The sequence below is a fragment of the Falco biarmicus genome, chromosome 1, assembly GCF_023638135.1.
Source record: "Falco biarmicus isolate bFalBia1 chromosome 1, bFalBia1.pri, whole genome shotgun sequence".
Lineage (NCBI taxonomy): Eukaryota > Metazoa > Chordata > Aves > Falconiformes > Falconidae > Falco > Falco biarmicus.
In genome coordinates this window covers 103,852,842-103,875,875 of record NC_079288.1, presented here as the reverse complement: position 1 = coordinate 103,875,875, position 23,034 = coordinate 103,852,842, and the positions used below count along the sequence as shown (strand labels likewise).

Genomic DNA, 23,034 nt, shown 5'->3' with positions numbered 1-23,034 from the left:
CCGGGGCGGGCCGGGGCGGGCCGGGGGGCGGTGCTGGGCGGGGGCGGGGCACCGTGGCTACCGAGCCCGCCCGGCCCCGCCGAGCCATGGCGGCGGCTGCCTACGAGCTGCTGGTGCTGGGCGGCGGGTCGGGGGGGCTGGCCGGGGCGCGCCGGGCGGCGGAGCTGGGGGCCCGCGTCGCGCTGGTGGAGCCGCGCCGCTTCGGGGGCACCTGCGTGAGTCCGGGGCACCCGGGGGGGGGGGGCGGGGTCGCCAGCCCGGCCTTGGAGCTTCCGCAAGGATAGGCCTGGTCACCTGAGCTGCGTGGAAGCGGGTCCCAGTGCCCACGCGTGGCCGTGGGAGGGTGGCGGTTCTGTGGCCAATTCCCCACGCGTGGCCGTGGGAGGGTGGTGGGTCGGGGTCCGATTCCCCACGCGTGGCCGTGGGTGGGTGGCAGTTGCGGCTGTTCTCGGGGCGATAAGGGGGTGCCGGCCAGCCCCACGGTGGTGCGGCACGGCTGCGCGCTCTGGTACAGCTGCAAGGCAGTGAAGCAGAAAAAAATTTGCTCAGTACCCAAGCCAGGGGCAGGCTCTAGTTTTACATGTTGTGTTCCCCTGGGAGTTGCCGTGCCAGGACCAGAAGGGCAGGAAAGGGATGGTAACACCTTTCTCCTAGTAAATCTGTTTAAAATTATTGATGGAAAAAAGCAAACCCATGTCTTTGCAGACCACGCGCCTTCCGTGTTCTCATTCAAGGAAATGAAGGAAAACAGACAAACCACAAGCCCTTGAGGCACTGCAGGCGCTTCCAGCCCTCTTTCGCTAGAAACCTGCAGTGCTGCTTGTATTTTCCCGGGCAGAGAGCAGGGATTCACTGGGATGCTCTCCAGTGTCACCTTTGGAAAACTTCAGCCTTAAGACTTGCTCTTATTCCCCCCTTAGGTCAACGTCGGGTGCGTGCCAAAGAAGGTGAGGGTGCTTTCACTGCTGGCTCCCGCGATGCCTTGGCTGTGGTGTGGGTGCTTGCCGAATTGTGGGGAGGTGCTGGCACAGGGCACAGGGGGGAAGCAAAGGCTCAGGGCGTATTGAGCCATCGGGATGTCGTGTGGTGCTCAGACCCCGTGTCCCGTGAGCTGTGCCAGGCAGGGGTGAGGCATCGGGGAGCATGGTAGGGGTTTTCCCAAAATCAAAGCGATCTTCCTGAGCTGACTTGTGGTTTTGTGCGGGCAGGTGATGTGGAACGCAGCGGTCCACGCGGAATTTGTCCACGATCACACCGACTATGGCTTCGAAACGCCTGGTGTCAAGTTCAACTGGAGGTAAGCACAGAAAGAGCCGGTTGGAAATGAGTGTCTCCCGGCGTGTGTCCCGTGGGGAGCAGCCGCAGGTCAGTGCTGTGGCTCTGTGGCTCATTGTCCACCCAAAGGGGTCCCTGTGTGCTTTGAGGCTTCCCGTGGGTGGATGCTGAGCTGGTTACGTGGCCCAGATTCCTGCTGTATTTCGGGAAAGGAGGGGTGGCAAATGGCTGTGGGAAGAGACTCTGGAAAAGGCGGATGCAGGGAAGGCAGGCGCAAACCGTCATGTCAGCGGGGAAGGCTGCTGCCCGCTGCGTGACTCGGGGCCGCTCTGTTTTGTGGTGTGGGTGCCTTGTACAGAAGGGATGGAGCTGTTTTTCGCTGACCGCTCTGGGTTATTCACTCACGGTGACAGTAAGCCCCATTCTGTTCCAGAACAATGAAAGAGAAACGTGATGCTTATGTGAGGCGCCTGAATGAGATCTATGAGAATAACGTAAAGAAGGTGAGGATGTGTTTATCCTGCGAGCTGAGCGGAGAAGCGGGGTCTGCTGGATTTTTGGCTGCTTTTCCAGCCTTAATAGGTGTCCTCTTAACTGTGGAAGTCCCGGCTCCGTTAGCCAGCTCTCACACCTCCTCCTGCTGTTAATCATGGAACTGTTACTCCCCCCAAGGCTCACATCGACATCATTCGGGGCTATGGCAAGTTCACGGCTGACCCTGAGCCTACCATCGAGGTGGATGGGAAGAAGTACACAGCTCCTCACATCCTTATAGCCACGGGTGGGCACCCGGCTGTTCCTCCCGACAGCAAGATTCCTGGTGAGCCTGATGAATTCCTGGCTGCCTGGAGAGGTCTGCCAAAGCAAAGTGGGATTTGGGAGCTGGAGGCAGGAAGGGGGGCTGGTGCTGGGTGTGAAAGGGGCTCTGCTTTGCAGGCGCCAGCCTGGGAATCACCAGTGACGGCTTCTTCGACCTGGAGGAACTGCCCAGGTAAAGCAGGGCTCAACCCCTGGCCATTGCCGCTGGCTCCACACCCGCACCCAGCATCGCTGCTTCTCTGCAGGCGCAGCGTCATTGTCGGTGCCGGCTACATCGCGGTGGAAATTGCGGGGATCCTTTCCACGCTAGGCTCCAAGTCATCCCTGCTGATCCGCCAGGACAAGGTAGTGCCACCGGCTGTCCCCAGCCACACTTCCCGCCTGGCAGCTGCATTCGAGCCCACTGGGGTTTTTCTAGTCATCAGCTCCCATGAGCTTGGAAAGGAGGGGGAAATGGTGGTGCCGAGGATGGTGGCGTGGTGTCAGGCTGATGGGTGGGGGAGGAGCTGGGGCGGAGGGCAGACGGGGCGAGCAGAATTGTGTAGGTGTGCTGCCATGTGTGTTTTGGCAGCACCAGCCTGCGTGCCCGGCATTTCTGCAGCCATGCATGCCACCGCACCCGTTTCCTTGAGCTTGAGTTCAAGTCGTGACTTGAAAAAAGAAAAAAAATAATATTAAAGGAAAAACAAACAGGAGAATTTATCATTAACCAAAAGTGTCCCAAACCTCTCGGGGGGCCCAGATGGGGCCCAGGTGCTGGGCAGTGCCAGCGGAGGGGGCTGCCAGGTGGTGGCTTCACCTGTGCATCTTCATGTGACGGGGCTGGTGGGTCCCTGTCCAGGTCCTGAGGACCTTCGACTCCATGATCAGCTCAAACTGCACCCAGGAGCTGGAGAACACCGGGGTGGATGTCTGGAAGCACACGCAGGTATGGGCATGCAGAGCAGCCCCGCGGCTTGTCCCATCGCTCCTGGAGCAGCAGGGCTGGGGAAGAGCCGCGGTTTGGGCACCGCTTGCTGGGCCACAGCTTTGGCAGCATCCCTGGTTCTGTGTGGTGCGGGTGCCATCACACCTTGCAAGGCAAAAGCTGTCAGCACCTTCTCCTGCGGGTCCTGTTGTTCCCTGCAGGTCAAGACAGTCACCAAGTCCCCTTGCGGGCTGCTGGATGTGACAGTGACCTCCTCGGTGCCTGGCCACAAGCCAACAGAGGGAGTGATCCAGGACGTGGACTGCCTGCTGTGGGCCGTGGGGCGGGAGCCCAACACCAAGGAGCTGTGCCTGGACCAAGTGGTGAGATGGCAGCACATCCCTTCCACACTGGTGTGAGGATGCCCATGGGTCTCCGGGAATCCCAGGGGCCTCCAGTGTTCCCATGGGTCTCCAGGGATCCCACAGATCTGCAGGGGTTTCACAGGTCTCTGGGGTTCCCATGGATCTCCAGGGTTCCCATGCATCTCCAGGGCTCCCACAGGTCTCTGGGTTTCCCGTTGGTCTCCAGGGTTCCCGCAGGTCTCTGGGGTTCCCATGGGTTTCCAGGGGTCCCATGGGTCTCTGGAGCCTGCCATAGGATGATGTTCCCACCATGCCCCGCCCCAGGCTGGGAACACGGTGGCCACCAGCACAGGTCCTGCATGGGCATTGCTTGTCCCATCCCTCCCTCCTGGGGCACATGCCGAGGTGGCTGCCATTTCCCATGGCAGGGTGTGCAGGTGGACGCCAAGGGCCATGTGGTGGTGGACGAGTACCAGAACACCACCAGGAGAGGGATCTACGCCGTCGGGGACGTCTGTGGGAGAGCCCTCCTCACCCCAGGTATCACAGGGTGCCCCGCTGCCCTCCACAGCCCCTTGGTGCCATGCCGTTCCACAGCTCAGGCTCCCTGTCTCTCCTCGCAGTGGCCATTGCAGCTGGCAGAAAGCTGGCCCACAGGCTCTTTGAGGGCAAGCAGGACTCCCGCTTGGACTACCATGACATCCCCACCGTTGTCTTCAGCCACCCACCCATCGGCACCGTTGGTCTCACCGAAGGTGGGGACAGACAGGGCATGGGGAGGCGGAGAGGCTGGGGACATGGCGGCTCAGAGCTGCTGGTTTGACGCTGGAGGAAATGATCCAGCCGGTGGTCCGAGCCTTGTACGACGTGCTGACTCCCTCTGTAAATGTATATGGTGCATCCCCTTGATGTATGTGCTCTGTCTTATGCTGCAGACGAAGCTGTGGCCACGCACGGGAGGGAGAACGTGAAGATCTACAGCACGTCCTTCACCCCCTTGTACCACGCCATCACCCAGAGGAAGGTTAAGTGCGTCATGAAGCTGGTGTGTGCTGGCAAGGAGGAGAAGGTGAGTGGGGGGGGACAGCTGGGGGCTGCAGGGGGGGGGGCGGGGACCACGGCTGGCTGGCCTCTTACCCTGCATGGTGAGCTCTGACCTGCACAGGCCGGGTCTTGCTCTGGGATCCATCTCCCCCAGCACCAAGCCTGGCGTTCAGCCTGGATTTGGCAGCTCTGGGTCCCATCCAGCCCCTCACTTCTCCCCCAAAGGTGGTGGGATTGCACATGCAGGGGCTGGGCTGTGACGAAATGCTGCAGGGCTTTGCCGTGGCCATCAAAATGGGGGCCACCAAGGCTGACCTGGACAACACTGTCGCCATTCACCCTACTTCTGCCGAAGAGCTGGTGACGATGCGCTGAGGTGGTGGCACAGGCAGCCCCAGGGACAGCGGCTTGCGGTTGGGGAAAATGTTTTATATGCCTTAAAAAAACGCCTTAACAGAAGGTGGTTGCCCAGAGAGCATGTCTGTAAAAGTGGCGTGGCTTGCTTTGGAGTGGAAATAAATGCAGTGATGCTGGCAAGTCTGTGCCATTCGCTTTATGGTGCCTGTCCCCCGCCGTGGCCAGCCGGTCCCTTGGTGCTGTCTGGGGGCAGGCTGCCCTCAGCTGGGCTCTTCCCTGTCACCAGGGCTGTGCGAGTGGCAGTGGGTGCTTGGGGTACCCGTGGGTGCTGGAGCATCCTGGGTGGGCTCTGTCCTCTGCCCCAGGCTCATGAAGGATGTGCTTGCGTGGCTGTTGGACGTGGGTGCGTCGGAGCACTGTTGGACGTGGGTGCATCCACGTTGCTGTGGGATGTGGGATGACAGGGGAGCTGCTGGCCTGATCCTGCTGCATCCCAGGGGCTTCCTGATCCCCTCCGCAGCCCCGTCGCTATCTGCCCGCTATCTGCCCTTCGTGCCTGCGGCTCTGGAGCTCTCAGACCTTGAGGCAGCTGGAAGCGGCTGGGGGCAAAGCCGGCCAGCAGCGGTGGGACACAGTGCTGGGGCTGGTTGAGGAACTGCTTTGCTTTTACTAGAAATGAATAGTTTGCATGAAATCGAAGTGTCTCCAAGATGGAAAACTCCCTGCAAGCTGAGGGAAGGGGACACAGGTGCTGAGCCCGGGCGTGCAGCTCCAGGCCTGGCTGGGGGGTCTCCATCCCAGCTGGCAGCACCGCTGTGGGCAGGAAAATCCTGCCCAGCCTTCCAGACCCCACCAGCCCGTTACGGGAGGAGTCTGTATGGCTCCTAGGGTGCAAGGGCACCCAAAAGCCCCAACGTTATTGGTGTCCTCGATTATCTGGGTGAGTCTTTGGAAGAGTAACGCTTGGCAAGGCTGGGGTGCACAGCGTCTCCTCCGGGCTTGCCACAGGCAGTCCTCAGGCACGTGAGTCAATTCACAGTTGCTCCTTTGGAATGACGGAGGCGTTACCCTCTCAATACGCCGTGATGGCATGTTGCCAGGATTTTTTTTTTTTCCTCCTTTTAAATGACAAGTCCGGTCGCTCGATGTTTAAGGCGTATTTTAGAGCATGTGTGAGGTCTGCCCTGTGCTTTATAGCCGGAGAAATTATCAGAGCGCCCACAAACAGGGAAAGGGCGGGCGGCAGGGGCACGGGCGGGGCAGAGTGCCTCCTTTTTGCAGGAATTCGGGAAAAGAGCGGAGGGATGCTGGGCCCAGTGTCCCGGTGAGAGCGCGTGCCCCCGCCCGGGGGGACCGGGGGGCAGCGGGATGGGGACCAGGGTGAGCCGGGCTTAGCGGAGGGCGGCCGGGGGCCGAGCCCTGGGCGTCCCCCGCCCCCAGGTGGGTCTGGATGCCGGACACGGTGACCCCCCCGGGTGGCCCCCTCCGGGCTCTGCACCCAGCGCCCGGGGCCGCCCGCATGGGGCGGAGCGATCGGCCGGGTAGGTGTCCCACCTCCCTCCACCGGGCGGTGTCCCCGGGGCTGGCGGCGGGCGGGCGCTAGGACCCCACGGCCGATGGGCCACCCCGCTCCTGGCCCCGCCCCCGAGGCCGCCATCTTAACCCCCGGCCCCGTTGCCTCCCCCCAGCGGGACCAGGCCGGGCTGGGCCACGCCCCCCCCCTCCGCTATGAGGCGGCGGCGCTGCAGCCGGGAGCCCCCGGCGCTCGGAGCCGCCACCCGGCCCAGGTGAGGAGGGCAGCGGCCGGGCCGGGGCTCGCAGCTGGGGCCGGGGAGGCCTCCGAGGCGCGGGGGCTCGGGGCGGCGGGGCCGGGCCCTGCGGGGCGCTGGGTCTCGGGCCCGTCCGGCCGCTGCTCTGGCTGCGGAGCAGGGCCCGGGCCCGGCGGCTTTGGAGCCGGGCTGCGCCGGCCGGTCCCGGGGCTCGGGGTGGGGACTCGACCCGCGGGGTGTGCGGGGGGCTGCGGCCGGGCGGAACCGCCGAGGGCGGCCGGGGCGGTGGGGTCGGGTCAGCCCGGGGCCCGCGGAGTGCGGGGCCGGCCCGTGCGGGCAGCCCGAGCCCCCGGCTCCATGGGGGAGATGGGCCCCGGCCCGGCCCTGGGGCGGGGGGGCGGCTCGTTCGGTCGCTGCTGGGGCCCGGGAGCGATCCCCCGGCCCCGCCGCTGCCCCCGGTGCAGCCCGGACGCCCGTTCCCCGCTCTGGTGGAGGCCGGGCCCGGGGCTGCGGGGGCTCGGGAGCGGCCGGGCGGGTTTCGAGGGTCCCTGGGGGGGTCTCAGCAGCGCGGGCCGGGCCGTGGTTTCTCGAGGCTGAGAACTCAGCCTCTGCGGTGGGCAAGAGGCACTTTTCAGCCCCCCCAGCACCATCTTCCAGCCCTTCCCTGTTGCGTGTCTGGACAATGCCCAGATCAGGTATTATCCAATTAGCAACATTTATTAACTAGTGAGTTAGTAATTATTCAGTATTTGAGCATTATATTAATGTTCAGGTTATGACAGTGAATGATGTACAACCTGCAAGATGCCCAGAGCGTGCTAAGGAGCAGAAGGTGCAATCAAGCTCATGCTGGACCTGCATTGAGCTTCGACACCTTCAATGTCCAACCTTTCTTCAGTGTTTCTACAACACTCGCAGCATTCGCAAGCTGAATAATCAACATTAAATTCTGATACTTGTATTCAAGGAGTGGGAATGATGTACAACCTCACGCAAGGCTCTCTGCAGTGCTGAAACACAAGGCAGTCTGTGATGTCCGATACTCATGCAGTGGTTATACAGTGCTTTGAATATTTAACTCATCAGTTGATGTCTATAAATACATTATTTACTTTTTATACAGTATTAAGGTATGATGTTACTATTCAGGTGAAGGCAGTGACATGACCTGTCAGAAGCCAAGTCTGCTGTAACGCACGGAGGCTGTAACGTGCTGGAGGAAGAGGTACTGTCTAGAGCTGAACCTCGAGCACCTGCTGTCGTAGAGAACTACTGCCTGTTCGCTATTAATACAGTATTTTCTACATTTAATAATTAGTAAATAGAAATTACTAAGTATTCAGTCTTCCACCGTTAAATGACAATATTCACACTCAAATGCTGGCTGGGAGCAGCGCAGGTACCTCCAGCTCCAGCTGCCCCAGGCTGGGGTCAAGTGGCAGCTGGGGGGTGGATCTGGCCCAGCTGTGGTGCCACCAGGGTCCACAGCACTTTGCAGCCTCCCCCCAGTGCTCTCCCTGGGAAAGAGATGCACGCACTGGGCCCACGTCCAGCAGGGCAGGTACACAGCCCTGTTAGGATCCAGGGGGTGCAGCCATGGTGCTGGGGGGCTGGCACAGCCCCTCTGGGCACACAGGGGGGAACTGTCCCTTGGCCCTGGGGGAAGGGGAAAGAGACCCTGGGGGTGACCTATTGCAGCATCATCCCAGAGCTGCTTGGGAAACCTCCATCACCAGCCCAGAAGGCTCCCAGGCTGTGCTCTGGCCATGGCCTGGGGCTGCCCTGGGGGCAAAAGCCACAGGGCATCTCCTGCCCTTCCCACCCCAGTGGAGCCTCCCTGCCCCCAGCTGTTTGGTGCCCAGCTTCCTCCCTCAGTCACCACCCCCCCCAGGCCATCAGCCAGCCCCCACCGTGAGAACACCAAACACCTCCCTGCTCCCTATCGCTGCAGCCCTGAGGGGCTCCTGCCCCACCAGGGAACAGCAGCAGGCTGAAGGAGGGGAGGCACGGGGAAAGGACACCGCAGTCACGCTGTGTATCAGGTTTGTATTCCAACTTTACTCTCCAGTGTGCAGTGAGATGGGACAGTTAGCCCCCGCCATGACAATTCGTGTCCTTGCTGCCCCCTCCCCACAGTCAGCACTGCCCCAAAATGAACCTCCCAACCCCCAAATACCAAGCACCAGGGTTCCAGTTTGCTTTTCTGTAAGGTTTTGCCTCATTTTAAGAAGCAAACAAAGGCTGCTTGCCTTGGGTATTAAACAAGGAGATGTTGCTTCTCTTACATTACTTCCCCAGTGAGGTGGGGAACTGACCCCGAGCCCTGCAGAGGGTCCCTGTGGCTCTCCCCCAGCTGATGTGGAGCCACCTCTCCATGCTGGGGGGTAACAGTGTCCCTGCGATGCCCCACCACAGGCCTGGGCCTCCTCTTTGTGCTACCGAGGGAGGTGCTGGGCTCCCCAGGGAAGTGGCGGCAGTGGAGCCACGGATGGAGAATTCCGTGCTGCCTGGCCTGGCTCCAGTGGTGCAGTGAGGCAGCTCAGCTGGGAACAGAGGTAAGCTAGAGCCGCTCCTTACAAGAGTATAAAAATACCAGCGTAAGTTCTCAGCTTTTTTTTCTTTTTTTTTTCTTTTTTTTTTTTTTTCTTCAATTTGTAAAAAGCTTTTACCAAACCAAAGTGTATGCTCCATTAAACTTCTGTTCCGTCGTGCAAATTGCTGTGGACTTTGACTTCCAAGTTCACCTGCTTCACCTTCCTGCCTTTCCCCTCACAGATGCCACCAGTTTCCCTCAATATATTAACGTTCCTCACGGTGCAGTACTGGCTGTCTGCAGCTGCCTTGGCGCCCCTGGGCAGCTCCACCTTGGTGTTCAGGGGATGCTGCTCTGGGGCGGCCCGGGCAGCCTTTCGCTTCCTCCGCAGCTTTCGGCACTTCCTGGTGAGCAGGCAAAATCCCGAAAGCACCAGAAGCAGCAGGGTAACCGCAGCGAAGGCGCTCCCCAGGGAAGCACCCGTTTGAGATAAGGACGCTGAGACGGCACCTTCTTCCCTCTCCAAGATCAGTGACTTCATGTTGGTGCCGTTCTTGATCTGGTCACCTTCGTTGTCATAGATCAAGGAGTCATCCAGCATCAGCCTCCCGTTGCTATCTATCAGGTCCCTGCGGCTGCGTTTCCAGCGGTGAGTGAGGGATCGCTGAACGCGAGGCCCTGCCATGCTCTCCGGGCCAATTATGTAGATGACTTGAAGGTACCACTGGTGTCCAGCTTCCACCTTTAGGAAAGGGAAGACACACAGAAAATTTTAACTATGGCTTTTAGATCAAGTGATTTTGTAAAATAAAGGTAGAGATGGTTGCATTTTGCATCCCATTTCTTGACTCGTGCAAATATCAAACAAAAAAGTCTGTGTGTTTTTATAAGCACCTACAATAATATTTATCACCAAGTGAGATTTCAGTCTTCTCGTCTGTCTTTGGCAACTGCAATAATTAATGTAGGAACATTAATAATATGTTGTTAAAGAGCTGCTTTCCTGAGTGCCTTGGAAAAAAACAATCACCAGACTGAATTCCTCACCTCCGTTTTCTATTCTGGAGTTTGCTTCTTAACTGGCTCCACAGTTAATTTATGATGTGACCCTTAAGAAGCCCCTTAAGCAAACAGAGGTCACAGAGTTACAAAGAGGGTCTCTCTGGGGAGGGACAAAAAAAGCCCCAGGAATGAGGATATAAAATTCTGCCATCGATCAGGAGCTGCCTCTGTGTCCCTCCTGTTTCTGCCACAATCTGCTTGGCTCCTCCAAGTCTCATACTCTGCGCATGGAGAGGAACCGCAACCCGAGGTCACCTGCCCCTGTGACGGGGAAGGGGTGCAGAGAGCTCTGAGCTGCGGTGACCTTTAGAGGAAGGGCCAGCACCAGCACCGTGTATGTGCTCCATGGCTGAACACGGAGTCTGATCTTGCACCTCTTATTTACCCCCAGGCAAATCAAGGAGAGGCGTGCCACAGTGTCGTCTGCAAATGCAGATGACCACGTGCACGTGAGGCCACCTCTCTTTACAGAGACCATGTTGCGGGTGGGTGTGGAGACCACGCGTCCCACCGCACCATCAGAAAAGTTGGGTGAGAGTTGCCCTTACACCGCAGAAAGCTGCAAGAGCTATCCCTGCACCGGTTTGGCTTCTCTAGGCAGCATCAGGCCCAGAGCTTACCGTTCACAAAGTATTTGGGACACCCTGGCCAGGGAAGTTAGTTTTGGGCTACGGATACCGCTCAGTATGTACCTTGTAGAGAGCATCCACCTTGAGAGTAAATCCATCGACTCCAGGCATGCTGCTTACTGAATGGAACTCGGACAGTTCGGAAGCAAAGTGGGCGTCAAAAGGCACATCGTGGAAATACTTATCTGTCACTTCTGGTTGGTTTCGGTCCTGGAAATGAGAGAGGAGTTACGAAGAGGAGTGCATGCTGTTGTCTTTCCAAAGGGAAGCCAGAAGCCAGGTCACTAAATAACACCCACGTACTGCCACAGGAATCGAATCCAAATGCCTGGTCTCCACAGCTACATATGGCCGTGGACACTTCTTTAAACGCATAGCTTACCACACAGAAAATATTTGTGACCTATATGGTTTGTAGACATTGATACTGTTTTAGTACTGATTGTCTTAATATTAGGTTTGTAGATCTGAAGATCAGGAGAAAAGTTGAGCCAGCCTGCTCAAACATGCATGCCAAATTAACACGATTAACGTTACCCTTATCCCGTGAGCGGTAACGGGGCTGCCAGCAAGGACATTGGCAAATGTTAACTACAAAGCACGTAGTGAGAGGTGAATGCATCTTGGGAACTAATCGGAGATTTATACAAGAAGAATTTCTGAGTAACTGGTAAATAGATCTCTCTTTATATGATGCCAGTCTAGTCAATTCCGAGCCACAGCAGAAGCAAGAGATCAAGGAAAATTTTAAGAGTTTGGTACTTAACTTCTTTTTCTTCCAAATTTCTGGTTTGTTTTTTTTTTTTCTTTTTTAAGACTAAGAAGCACTCATGGATAAAGAATAAGGAAAAACTGATCTCGTCTTTGTGGTTTGCATCTATCTGCTCAGTACTGCAAAAAATCCACTGCATTTCACTTCCCATCCCTTTGTAGCCAGAATGCATTCCTAGCCAGGGAAAAAAACACCACCAAACAGAAAGCAGAAGCAGAGGACAGTTCTGTGAGCATTTCAGACCCCTCACAGGTGAGGGAGGTGCTTTGCACAGGCACCACGCTTTGTTCTGTGGCTGCACAAAGGCGCAGGGGGCTGAGGGGGTGGCAGGGTCTGCCTGGGGACTCCGCAGGGTGCTGCGGGGTCTGGGGGTGCCTGGGGAAGTGGAACAGAAAAGCAACAATGCTACATCATTTGGGGCAGTCAGGCTAGGGAGAACAGGCAAACTGAAACAGCTGACACGTGCTGAACAGTGTGTGAATAAAAGCGTGATCCCGCCGCACAAGTCAGACGGTCATTTAGTTCCCAGGTCTGTTAGGTCAGCAAGAGGCCGAGTGACCAGATGGTCTGGACATGATCACAAATATTACTCAACATTGCAGTTTTGTCCATAGCAGAAAACTTACCAAGAGGAGAAATCGGTGTTTGAGGTGCTTGTTGGGTTGAATACAGCCATACTGGGGCCCCTCGTTATAGACGGTGCCCGTGGGGTCGAAGAAGGGCACGTAGCCATCCTTGCCTGTACACAGATAGACCTTCTCCAGCTGCAGTTTGTAAGCGGCATTTAGGTTTTGTTCGGGGTTCCAGAGCACGCGGCCATACAGGATTTGCCCTGAGGAGGTCGGGAGGTCAGGTTAAATTCTCCAGTTTGACAAGAGACCCACTGTTGGAGCCAAACGTGCCGGCTCACCTGCCTGTGGGTGTTTTGATTTGCATGTGCAGGTGATAAAATACTGCGCCACAGCACATTCTTGTCATGCTGTTACAGGGCTGTAACGCTTAAAATGCCATTTGTTGCCATAAAAAAGGCAAAGCCAACTCTGAATTTTAGCCTTCTCTTTCAGAAGAACCGAAGTCATGATGACAGAAACATTAGGTATAAGCAGAACAAGCAGGAAAAAGAAAATAAATCCTACCCTTTGAAAAAGCCCCTTTGTAATCCATTTCTGCCAGAGACATTTCAGATTTGGTGGGGTCCATCAGAAACACCTTCTCGTTGTTACAGAGCTGAAACTCTGTGTTTAGGGAGTAGACGACGGGAACTGGGCGGTTTGTCTGCTGGAAGGCGATCGGGATCAAAAATCTAAAATGGGGACAGAAAAGGAAAAGGAAAGGTTTAGTTTGGACACACCTGAAGTTACACACTGGGGACCTGCACAGTCCGCGTCACCTTTCTTCCCTCCAGCTTTACTATTTACATATAGCCCAGCAGCCCACACTTCAGCAGTATTCACCCCAAGGCAACTCGCTGCCCCCCACCCTGCCCCAGTTTCCCAGTAAACATGCAGAGCTCTGTGTAAGCGGCTGCAGCCTCCTCTCGACAGCTTCGATTTTCCTTCTCTCTGGGGACAAGCGAAGGCCATGCGGGCTGGGCTTCTGAAAACCACTGGCTGAGACATACCACAGCTCAGGACAGCCCCTGTCCTGGGAGTCCACGGTCTGGCTAGATGTGATAGAGGAAAGGCAGGCACGCAGATGAAGGCAACTTTTTTTCATAAAGTTTTTTGGGTTTTTTTTGGTTTTGTTTTTGTTTTTGGTTTTTTTTTAAAGAAAGAAAAGCCACCTGCCTTGCGCTCAGGAGTAACAGACCCCACCATACTACAGACTGCCTGGAGCACCCCAACAACCAGCCCAGCTCCTTCTCTCCCCTTTTCCCTTCCCGCTGCCACTGTAGGTGCCACATGCCTGCTGGGACCACACAAACAACCCAAACGTTCTGCTGCTGCCCTGCCGAGGACTCCTCACCGCTCAGGAGCGTGCGCCGTGCAGGGCAGGGGTTTGTCTCCAGGCTCTACCCATGGCTGCGTGGGCTGCACAGTACAGGGGATTAAGAAGATGGTGTACTCTCCAGAGTAGTCCTTCCTGGGAACAGAGAGGAGATGCTGTGGTCACCAAACCAGACTCGAAGCTGTTAACCCAGCTGATGCGTTTGCCTGACATCCACTGTTTTGTAATTAGCGTAAGGAGGCAAGACTAAGTTCATAGCAGGACCTCTCCCTCGCCCCAGAAACATCCATCTCCTCCAGCAGTCAGAGGGGGGGCAAATTTGACCTGCGGTGTTAATCTGACCCTCTGTGCAAGGAGCACAGACTGTAAGAATAAACAGTCACAAATGGAACTAATAACGAAAAGGAATTTTTTATAAAAGTGAACCAACTATTTCTAGATCTTAATATACCTACCTCCACCAAGCAGAGCACTACTGATTAAGTCAGTTGTGGACATGAAATCCTGCTTTTAACTTGCAGACTGCAAAACAACCTTGAATACATCATCACCTCTGCTATCTACCTACCTGCTGGCTTAACTGCTAGAAAAATGCATTTACAAGGACGTGAAATGATTTTTCCCTCTACTTGGACAACCGCTAGAGGAGTGTTTTCAGCCCTGCCAGCAGCTCCCTGCGAGCTCTGCCTCCTGACCGCTCCATGCTGTTGCTGTGGCTGCAGAAAGGACAACAGGGATTCCTCTTTCAGGCCTGGATTTGTTGCACTGCTGCTGCTAACTGCATGCACATTCATTGCCGAAGAAACACATCGTGCTGTGGGAAGCTGCTGAAGGTGGCCGAACCCCCAGTCCTCACCTGTTATAGGAGCTGGTGGCTCTCCAGAGCTGGTAGGGAGAGTCAAAAGTCTGAGCGCTCCACAGCAGCTGCAGGTCAAATTCGATCCCTCCCAGGTGGTCTGGAGTCATTAAAAAAGACTTGATATCTGGCAGGCTGTGGTGCTCCATCACAAAAAGCCCTGGGGTGAGGATGAGGAGGTGACAGGTAAGGCAGAGTACGGGGAGACCCCGTGCCGCACACCTCAACACAGAGGGACTTCTCAAGGGAAGAGGGACTTGTTCAGCTACCTGTGTTTTCAGAAATCTGTATTTGTACATTGATTTCTTCCTCTATCAGGACTAACGCTCTCACCTCTGAACTTGGCCTGTGTCTTGAACTCGATAACCAGCCTGCCATCCTCACGGATATAGATCCTGATGATCTGCAGCCGGGCTGAGAGAACGCTGTCCGTCTGAATCCCTGCACAGTGCAGCGAGAAAAAAGCCACACAACACAGTCAGCCCTCAGGTGGGCTCTCTCAGCCCCACGTAGCTCCAGCAGCATTTCAGAGAGCTCCAAAAAGGCATGGTTTAATGTGGATCATTCTCCAGTGAGTCTGCTATACACTTCCTCCGTTATCCACATGTGCCGCCTACGTCTCACTCAAGCATCAAGGAAATAAATATACTGAGCTCTCCCTATGAGTAGCCTGTGAATGTAACTTACTTATTATGTAAAGTTGCAGACAATTGTTTGTAGGTACTCCTGGCCTTAATTCCTGAGGGGCCCTCCATGACCAAAGCTCTGCCAGTCCCCCCTCCACAATACTTAGTGTCACTGCTAGCAGAATAAAACCCAGGGTGAGGCACTGCCTGTTCCTCGTAGCCCTCCGAGCAGCAATATTGCTCAGGGTTGCAGGCACGGGCAGGTTCAGAGCACACACAGGCTAAGACTGTGGAAAAGGAAAATTAACAGGCTGGAAATAGAAGACTTGCAGGCACAGGATAATCCACATATAGATGCACGGATGTTAGGTCTATAACCACCAGCAGAGGATTAGGAAGGAGTTAGGGCTTGCAGGTGGGAGCACTGCTGATAATATGGGAAAAAGTCCATCCGTGAGAGCCAGGAGGCTGAGGAACATGACTGAGCTCTCACACGAGAATCACTGAAAAGTGTCAGAGAAATCACTCCAAATATCCCACTGAGAGCAACCTGTGCCTGCCTGCGGAGACTGATGAAGCGATAGCTCTTTTCCTGCCGCACTTTCTAAGGCTCAGTGAGAACGGCTCCCATGAACAGAGAGAGGCTGGGGGGAAATGACAGCCCCTTACCAAGCTGACACAGATGCAGGCACAGCTGGACTCAGCCTCCATGCCCTCCACTTCAGTGAGTGCTACCCATCCTCAGGACTGCAGCAGCAGTGCAGAAACCAAGAAAAAGGAAAAAAACCCAAGAACAAACCAATTCTCCCCTACCCCTCCAAATGCCTTGGACCTACCTGTCCTCCAGAGAACAGTATCATAGAAAAAGGAGAACTCCATCTCTGTGTGATGCTCAAGAGAAGCCCAACCTCTTGGCGCTGTCACGTAGATATAGGACACGTAGAGTGGGACGTGGACTGTTAAGAAGGACTGAGCAGAGTCCCGTACCTGTTGATAAAACCCCAAAAAGGTGGTTTGATAAAACCCCCAAAAAGTGGTTATGCACCTTCCAAAGGAGTGACACTGGCCCAGCCTCGCAGCACCCACTGCATCTGTGTTCTGCTCTGCAAATGAAGAAAAAAAAGCCAGAGTACCTGCAAAAGAAGGCTCCTTTTTAGTTCTGGACCATGGATGTCCTAGACACAGGGAGGGTAATGTGGGGACAAAGTATTTCTAAAGCAATATAATGTCATCACTGCAATAAAGACTGAGCATTATTGGCAAACAATTAGCTGATTTGCAAAAAAGTTCTTGGTGGACTGCCATTTGAAAAATAATAATGAATTTCTGGGAAGAAGTATGCAAGCACAGAGGACTCCTCACACACTACAAAACTACGATTAAGTCAGAGGTGACTGCCTGAACTTTCTTTACTTTTACATGTAGGTACTTAAGCAAAACTGCATTTTAATTAAGGGTAAGTGCTAAAGCACACGGGTGTCCTGGTACAAAAGGAGCTGTGGTCACAACTTCACCTCAAACACACCCCCCCCCGCCCCCCCCGAGTTTTCAATTCCATGAATTAAAAATAAGCAATTCTGCTTGCTGAGGACTGGCCCTACGAGTATCTGAAATACCACAGCTCTCCGGCTGTACGTACACCAGCTATTATCTGTGGATATTAATATCTATCTGATATATATATATATATATATCTGTAGATATATTATCTATTATCTGTGGAGCACAGCTGTACTCTGCAAGCCCCTGGAAGAGCTCAGAGAGACATTCCAGACTGCTTGGTGCCAGTCTCTGCATACTAAATTATACAGTTGTTCAGCTCAAGTAGCTCCTCTGGATTTCCACAAGTAATTGGAACTATAAAAGGGAAGTTAACAAAGTATTCCAGACTGGCAGGAATTAAAAGAGATGAGGTTGGCCATAACATTCCGACTGGGAATTTAATACAAGAACCTAAGGAAGATGAGATACTCATTTGAGTGGGATGTACATGTATAATCCATCCATGAGAGGGCAGTGAGACACGTCTAGTAGCGAAAGCCACTATTTTATAGAACATTTTTGGCTTCTGGTCTGCCAGTCAGTTATAAGACATTACTTAAAAATTCCCACGACCTTGCTCCACTGCAGAGTACAAACTGATGTGCCTCTACTCTGTTCTTTGCTCATTTATATTGGCTAACAATACAGTCAAAATTGTAAAAGAACGGAGCACAGCTAAGAATGTTTTGTATTTCCAGCACATCCTTACATTTAAAAAAAATATTTTATGGGTGCTCTGAAGACTGAGAGAATAAAACCTATCTTATTTTTTTATTGTTATTTTATTGTTACCCCAACAAAAATAAATGAATAAAGTGCATTCTGCAAAACACCGTTCTTTTTTAGGTAAAAGTGGGAAAAAGCCATACTCCAGTTGTATAAATCAGAACAGCAAATACACACGGACACAAAGTGGAGCTTTGCTTAAGAATTGAGAAGGATCTGGATTACGTGGAAGAGTTTTGGAACTGGCACCTCACCTGGAAGTCAGCGGTGACAGACCCTCCACAAACATCAATTAGTTCAGTCATGTCGTAATAAGCATCAAAAGTCCAGATACAGCTCTTCAGGTTGAGGTGCTTATAGAGCTGGATTGTTTTCGGCTCTCTCACTGTGGGGTCGAACTGGTAAGGGCGGTCATAGCCAGGACCAAGAACGATGCTGTCGTAGGTCACTTCATCCAGAAACCCTGCCTCTGGGATTAAGAGACATCAGGACATGGATCACCCCAGATTTTAAAGAGCTTGAGGCCAAGAGGTCCCATTTTCACTCTCAAGTCATGTCACTGTTGTTATACCAGGAACTCAATGGGCTCCTCTCCCTTCATTATCCTAGAGGTCAAACCGAGTACACATGGGGAATGTGTAGGGGAAAACAGGGGAAATTGTTATAGGAATGGGCTAAGGATCCTAAAACCCACACTTAGCAAGCTATTAATTAAAGGTTGAACTTAAAATTTAAGAAATGCAGAGCAGCGTGAGTATGAAATGAACAGAATGAAGCACAACGATCCCCTGTTCACCACGGAGCCATCACGGGCTGCATTACCCCGAGTGTCACAGACACAAACTGCGTTTTTCCTCTGGCTCTCACATTTACTTCAGCAGTGAATTTGCTTTCACCGCTTCTTGTTGCCATGCAGGAGACTCTGGTGACACGGACCCAATGATCTCCTTCCTGTGGATCCCTCTCTAACCACATGGATACCACAAGACAGATTTGAAAAGCAGAAAATCACCAGCACTCCAGCCTCCTCACACAGAGCAATGCTGCTTAACCCCAGTAAACATCCCCAGGCATCTTATCTCCTCTTCAACTGGGCAACTCTGTTCACTGCTATTAGTAGAGGAAGAGTAATTATTATAAACGTAATATTAAGACAGCCCAGAGGAAGGCAAAGCTGCCTTCTCTCCATTTCTTTACTGGCTTCTCCCTACCATCAAGTTTGGAAAGCAAAGGCCGGCTTTAAAGGTTACCTGAGATGCCCCTGAGGTCTCTGACGGTGACCAGGTTTGAGCAGACATGCTGGTGCCTGTAGATAGACTCCGAGAGAAGGAAATGCAGATTGTGCAGTGGCAGGGTGGAGATGAGGGGCAGCATACCATCCTGATGGGGGATCTGCACTGAGATGTGGATTCTGGAACAAAGAGTGGATGAGACAGTGGAAAAAAAAACCCGCCCCAGCAGCCCCAGCACAGACAGGGTGAGCCTGCTAGTGGCAGCCTTGTATTTAGTCTCAACTACATTTCCCCTTCTACACATTGCTCCTTAAGCTGTCCCACCAACTCCAGTTTCCTGAGGGGAAGGCCAGGGAAGGGTGCAAGGAAGGGTACAGGAGCAGTGCCCTGAGCACCCTGTGCTGTTCAAAAGGTCACGCTGCACGGAGGGATGCGGTTTCAGACCCATCTGAGGTTCTCCTCTCGACCCAAGCCAGCTCCGCAAGTGCCAGGGGCCTGGTGAAGGCCTGCGCTCTCCCCGCTCCAGGCTCCTACCTATTGGGATGCTCCTTGTGCTTAACATCCAAGTACTTCAGTGTGGCGATGAATGACTGTGCCTGGAACCCTCGGGCTGTCCCTGCCACCACAGGGGTGTGACAAATGGCACTGTCTGTGCCTATGGTAACTGCATTGCTTCTCAGGGGGGTCCCCACATGGCCAGCTTTGTCCACAGCCTTGGCCACACAGCGCACGTGGAACCGCCGGCTGAAGTAAATGCTGTCCAGCACCTGCACGGAACGAGGAGGGAGAAACAAGCCTGTGGGTCAAAGACACCAGTGTTGCAACGTCTGGCTGTGTAGCAAAATCATTTTGTCCTGGGGTTTTGAGGCAGCACAGAGGCGAGGCACATGCAAACACTAACCAGGAGCATGCGTGTGCCAACACCTGCTTGGCCACTTGGGCATGCGAGCGCGACTGGCCTCACTACCTACGCCGCAGTAGATGCTCGAGTATGTCGGGTGCTTTACAGCTTCCAAACTCTGCCCACATACTGGGGGGGTGGGGAGGAAGAGGGAGCCTGAGCTGTTATGATCTGCCAGACTCCATCTGTCTCCTGCCACCAGGGATTTACTGAAGTGTCTGAGTGCTTGCAGCTACTTCCCACATCAACAGAAGCGGTGCTTTTAGTAGGCTCAGTGAAGAACAGTGCTAAATTTTCTGAAGCCAAAAGAAAAAAATCCCTAAAGAAGCACCCATGTCTCATGCCAATTCCCAAACTTGAGATTTTAGATATTAATCTCTGTGTAACTGAAAGGCACGCTACCCACTAAAAATATCTCATGCATGAGTAGGCGTGGTCTAGAAACACACCTGGATGCCTCAAAAGAGCTGAGACATCACAGTTGGGAGCGCCTGGGAAAAGTCCCCAGAGGAAAACAGTAATTCTGTGGGGCAGGACATGAACAGTCCGGGTAGAGCGAGGTGTCAGGCCACACACAGAGCAGTGCAGCAAAACGAGTGCCTGAAGGAACAGCAGTTCATCCCACGAGCTATGCCCTGCCTGCAGCTTGAGCAGGATGCAGGGCAAGCACATGGTCCCACAGCCAAACTCTGGTAACACAGGTCGTGTCAGCGTGCAGAGCTCTTATCCAGGCACAGCCACTTTTCCAGGTGCATGACTATCCAATGGCAGGGATGCAACCAAATTTCACACATGAGTGAGTGATCGATCACACAGACGGACAGAGCTGCTGCAAGCCCTCCCTGCCTTACACCACACGCTCCTGCACCTTCGCCATGCCGGTACCTTGCCACACACCTTATGGTTGACGCTAGTGAATGGTGTGTTGTCACTGATGGTTTCAAAAGGTGACCTGGCTCCGTTCCCATCTGTGGGGGTCGCGACTTCCCAGCTGAACTGTATTGAAGACTGGTTGATCCCAGCTTCGCTGCAGCGTTCCTTCATGGCTGTGTATTTGGGGAAGTGAGGGTCACAGGGAGTGACACAGATGAGCGGATAGCCTGGGGAAGGGGATTTCTTCGCGCCGTCCTTGGTCACTTCTTCCACCCGGTCGTAATCAGCCAGAGTGACAACCTGTATGGATGCAAGATGGCAGCGTTTACCTGGGGTAGAGGGAAGGGGCAGAAAAGGCAATCCTTCCCACATGCTCCAAGCCGCTACATTACTGTAGCTCTTAATTTGATTTCAGAAATCCCACTGGGGTTTTCAGTCTGTACTTGAAGGGTACTAAATCACAGCCATTGCAATGGGCAACTCACCACGGGAGGTGCTGGTAGAATCAAGCTCCCTGCTGCCTCCTGATCCAAAATAGTCACTATTGCAGTGCTGGTATCTCCAAGAACAGCTTCCACCGGATCATCAGGACCCAGCACCAGAGAAAAGGACTCGTGCCACTCCCGGTCTTCATTCGACATGATCTCCACCTTAAATATGATGTGGTTCACACCTGTGAGAGGAAAGGCAAGAGAAATAGAGAGAATTCGATTCATCATCAAATATTGCTCTAAAGTTCTCATAAAAAACCTGCACAGCTGGTCTAGGCTAGGACTGCTGAAACTTTATGATAAAATATGCATTATAAATTTTATTTCCGCTCATTGCTACTAATAATTTAGCCCTGTCCACACAGCAGTCTACTCTATACATAAAACTTCAGCTATGACAACTGATCCAATTGATCAGGTGACAGATTTACTAGCAGATGCCACCTGAGGATTAATAATGCCTGTCTAGTAAAAATCTATGATTCAAAGAACATCCCCACCTCTGCTGCGAGCATCTGTGCTCTCCCCTTCACACCAGTATGCAGAACTTTGCTGAGGGTTTCTTGGTCCAGCAACATGGTCTGAGCTGCTGCACTGGATCCTGAAAGATCTCTGCTGAGCCTTACATCCCCTGAAGACCACTTTATGCTCACCTGCCAGATGTCAGTGCTTCTTTCTCAGTTCTGACCACCGTTTAACAGTTCAGCCTTTTTGTGTAACAAAATTACAGCTATAGCAGAGTGCAAGGCTGCAGCCCAGAAGAACCACACTTTAAAAGACCACACAGTGATATGTAGTATATTTTAAAAGTGTTACCAAAAAACCCAGAAAAAAACCCCAAACCAACCAAACTCCAGATCCTTCTTACCCAGCAGGGCATTATGAAGGGATAAAATGTAGTACACAAGAGAAAACATGGGAAGATTTGGGATAGCCTTCCAATTTTTTCAAGTGATGTTAATTCCAGCGAGCAGAAAGTCTCAACCATCTCTGTCTCCTCAGGCACTGACAGTCTGCTCAGCAAAGAGCTCACCACCGCTTTCGTTCCCTCGTTTTTTTTCATGGCCCCCCTGCTCGGGCAGCAGCTTGGCACTTTGCTTGTTGAGCACTGGGCTGGTGCTCAGAACACCGGTGTGCTTGACCTGAGAACGATCAGGCAACCAGAAGGGCAGAGAGGGGAAAGGAAATGTCTAACGCGAGGGAAGGGGGAAAGACTTGCACCCCACTTGTAACACGCTTAAAAGCCGGGTAGGTGTTTCTTCCCACAAAGACTGCGATGAACCCAAGATCAAACCCCACATCAAATCTAAACTCCAAAATCTAAGGGTATATTATGCGTTCTTACAACGAATGCAGTTCACTTCACCAGGAGCAGACAGACCTGTGTGTTGTGTTGTAAACCTTATGCAAACAGTCGCTTTTTCCAAATCCCCTGAAGACTGCCCTTCAATCCTCCTTTCTGACATACCCCAAATGTCCCTGGACATGCCACCACCTCTAACCTTCCCTCCAAGGACCCTTTACCTGGACTGAATTTGAGCATTCGACTCTTGGGATAGTAATCCACTCCCGCCTGAGCTGAGCCATCGCGGGTGCTACAGCGGACTTTTGAGGTCCTGTTCTGATCCCCTCTCCGGACCACCTTGATGTTTAAAACGGCAACACCCTCTGGGCCAGGCGGCTCCCGCACTTGGTACGCAGCTTCTTCAAACTCAATGGTGGGTGCTACAGAAACAGCAGTGAAGAAAAAGCCTCAGGTTTGCACACTGGCTGACTGTTTATAGCTGAAGAGCATTCAGCAACTGAGGTGAGCTAAGCTCAGCTCCTTTTAGATTTTCAGAGCAAGGGCCTCCTCAAAGCCAGGGCCAGCTGCAGCTGGAAGGGTTGGATGTGAACTAGGGCAAGGGTGGGGCAAACCCCAACACATATGGCAAATGATTCTCCCATCCCCTGCCTCCCACTGAACCACATGCCCCCAAACCCATGGCACGTGATGGTGCTACAGCCCCATCAGCAGTGACACCAGAGGGACCTGGCATCCTCCTTCTTCCACATGGATCTCTCCAGGCTGTGACACTGTGGAGGGAAGGCAACATCTCCCAGGGGAAGCACGGCAACTCCCTGTGCAGCTGCAGGGGAATGGGAAATGGGACAAATGGGGGGGTTCGAGCCATTGTTATTCAATCTCTCCCTTAAGACCAGCCCCTTGCACAAAGCCATTGCATCCGAGATCTGCACACAGAGCTGTGACCACACGACTGAAAGCATTCATGTGTACTAAATTAAACTGCTAAGTGTTGATGCAACT

The 23,034-nt window shown here is 53.7% G+C and overlaps 2 protein-coding genes across 9 annotated transcripts in view; one reads left to right on the top strand and one right to left on the bottom strand.

The window, feature by feature from the left end:
* Positions 1-51: 51 nt before the first annotated feature.
* GSR (glutathione-disulfide reductase) lies at positions 52-9,897 on the top strand. 8 transcript variants are annotated; one of them, XM_056355404.1, is made up of 16 exons: positions 52-215; positions 921-947; positions 1,209-1,297; positions 1,709-1,778; positions 1,948-2,095; positions 2,212-2,266; positions 2,340-2,439; positions 2,936-3,022; positions 3,223-3,384; positions 3,795-3,906; positions 3,990-4,121; positions 4,302-4,435; positions 4,636-6,554; positions 7,686-7,761; positions 8,952-9,091; positions 9,312-9,897. In XM_056355404.1, the coding sequence occupies exons 1-13, from the start codon at positions 87-89 to the stop codon at positions 4,783-4,785; spliced, it is 1,395 nt and encodes a 464-aa protein (XP_056211379.1). In that variant the 5' UTR covers positions 52-86; the 3' UTR covers positions 4,786-6,554; positions 7,686-7,761; positions 8,952-9,091; positions 9,312-9,897. The 8 variants fall into 8 exon arrangements, with proteins under 8 accessions (XP_056211379.1, XP_056211427.1, XP_056211409.1 ...); XM_056355452.1 differs by lacking the exon at positions 4,636-6,554; XM_056355434.1 differs by having other exon boundaries at positions 4,684-6,554; positions 7,686-9,091.
* Positions 9,098-23,034, bottom strand: part of FRAS1 (Fraser extracellular matrix complex subunit 1) — a 173,663-nt gene continuing 159,726 nt past the window's right edge. The window contains exons 60-73 of the mRNA XM_056355472.1: positions 22,251-22,451; positions 20,721-20,908; positions 20,260-20,535; positions 18,996-19,228; positions 18,480-18,640; positions 17,484-17,698; positions 15,798-15,948; positions 14,669-14,776; positions 14,336-14,495; positions 13,498-13,614; positions 12,669-12,835; positions 12,159-12,364; positions 10,824-10,970; positions 9,098-9,811 (exon numbers count right to left, since the gene is read on the bottom strand). Of these exons, the coding sequence (XP_056211447.1) occupies positions 9,227-9,811; positions 10,824-10,970; positions 12,159-12,364; positions 12,669-12,835; positions 13,498-13,614; positions 14,336-14,495; positions 14,669-14,776; positions 15,798-15,948; positions 17,484-17,698; positions 18,480-18,640; positions 18,996-19,228; positions 20,260-20,535; positions 20,721-20,908; positions 22,251-22,451 (2,915 nt within the window). The 3' untranslated portion in view covers positions 9,098-9,226. The remainder of the gene's footprint in view (positions 9,812-10,823; positions 10,971-12,158; positions 12,365-12,668; positions 12,836-13,497; positions 13,615-14,335; positions 14,496-14,668; positions 14,777-15,797; positions 15,949-17,483; positions 17,699-18,479; positions 18,641-18,995; positions 19,229-20,259; positions 20,536-20,720; positions 20,909-22,250; positions 22,452-23,034) is intronic.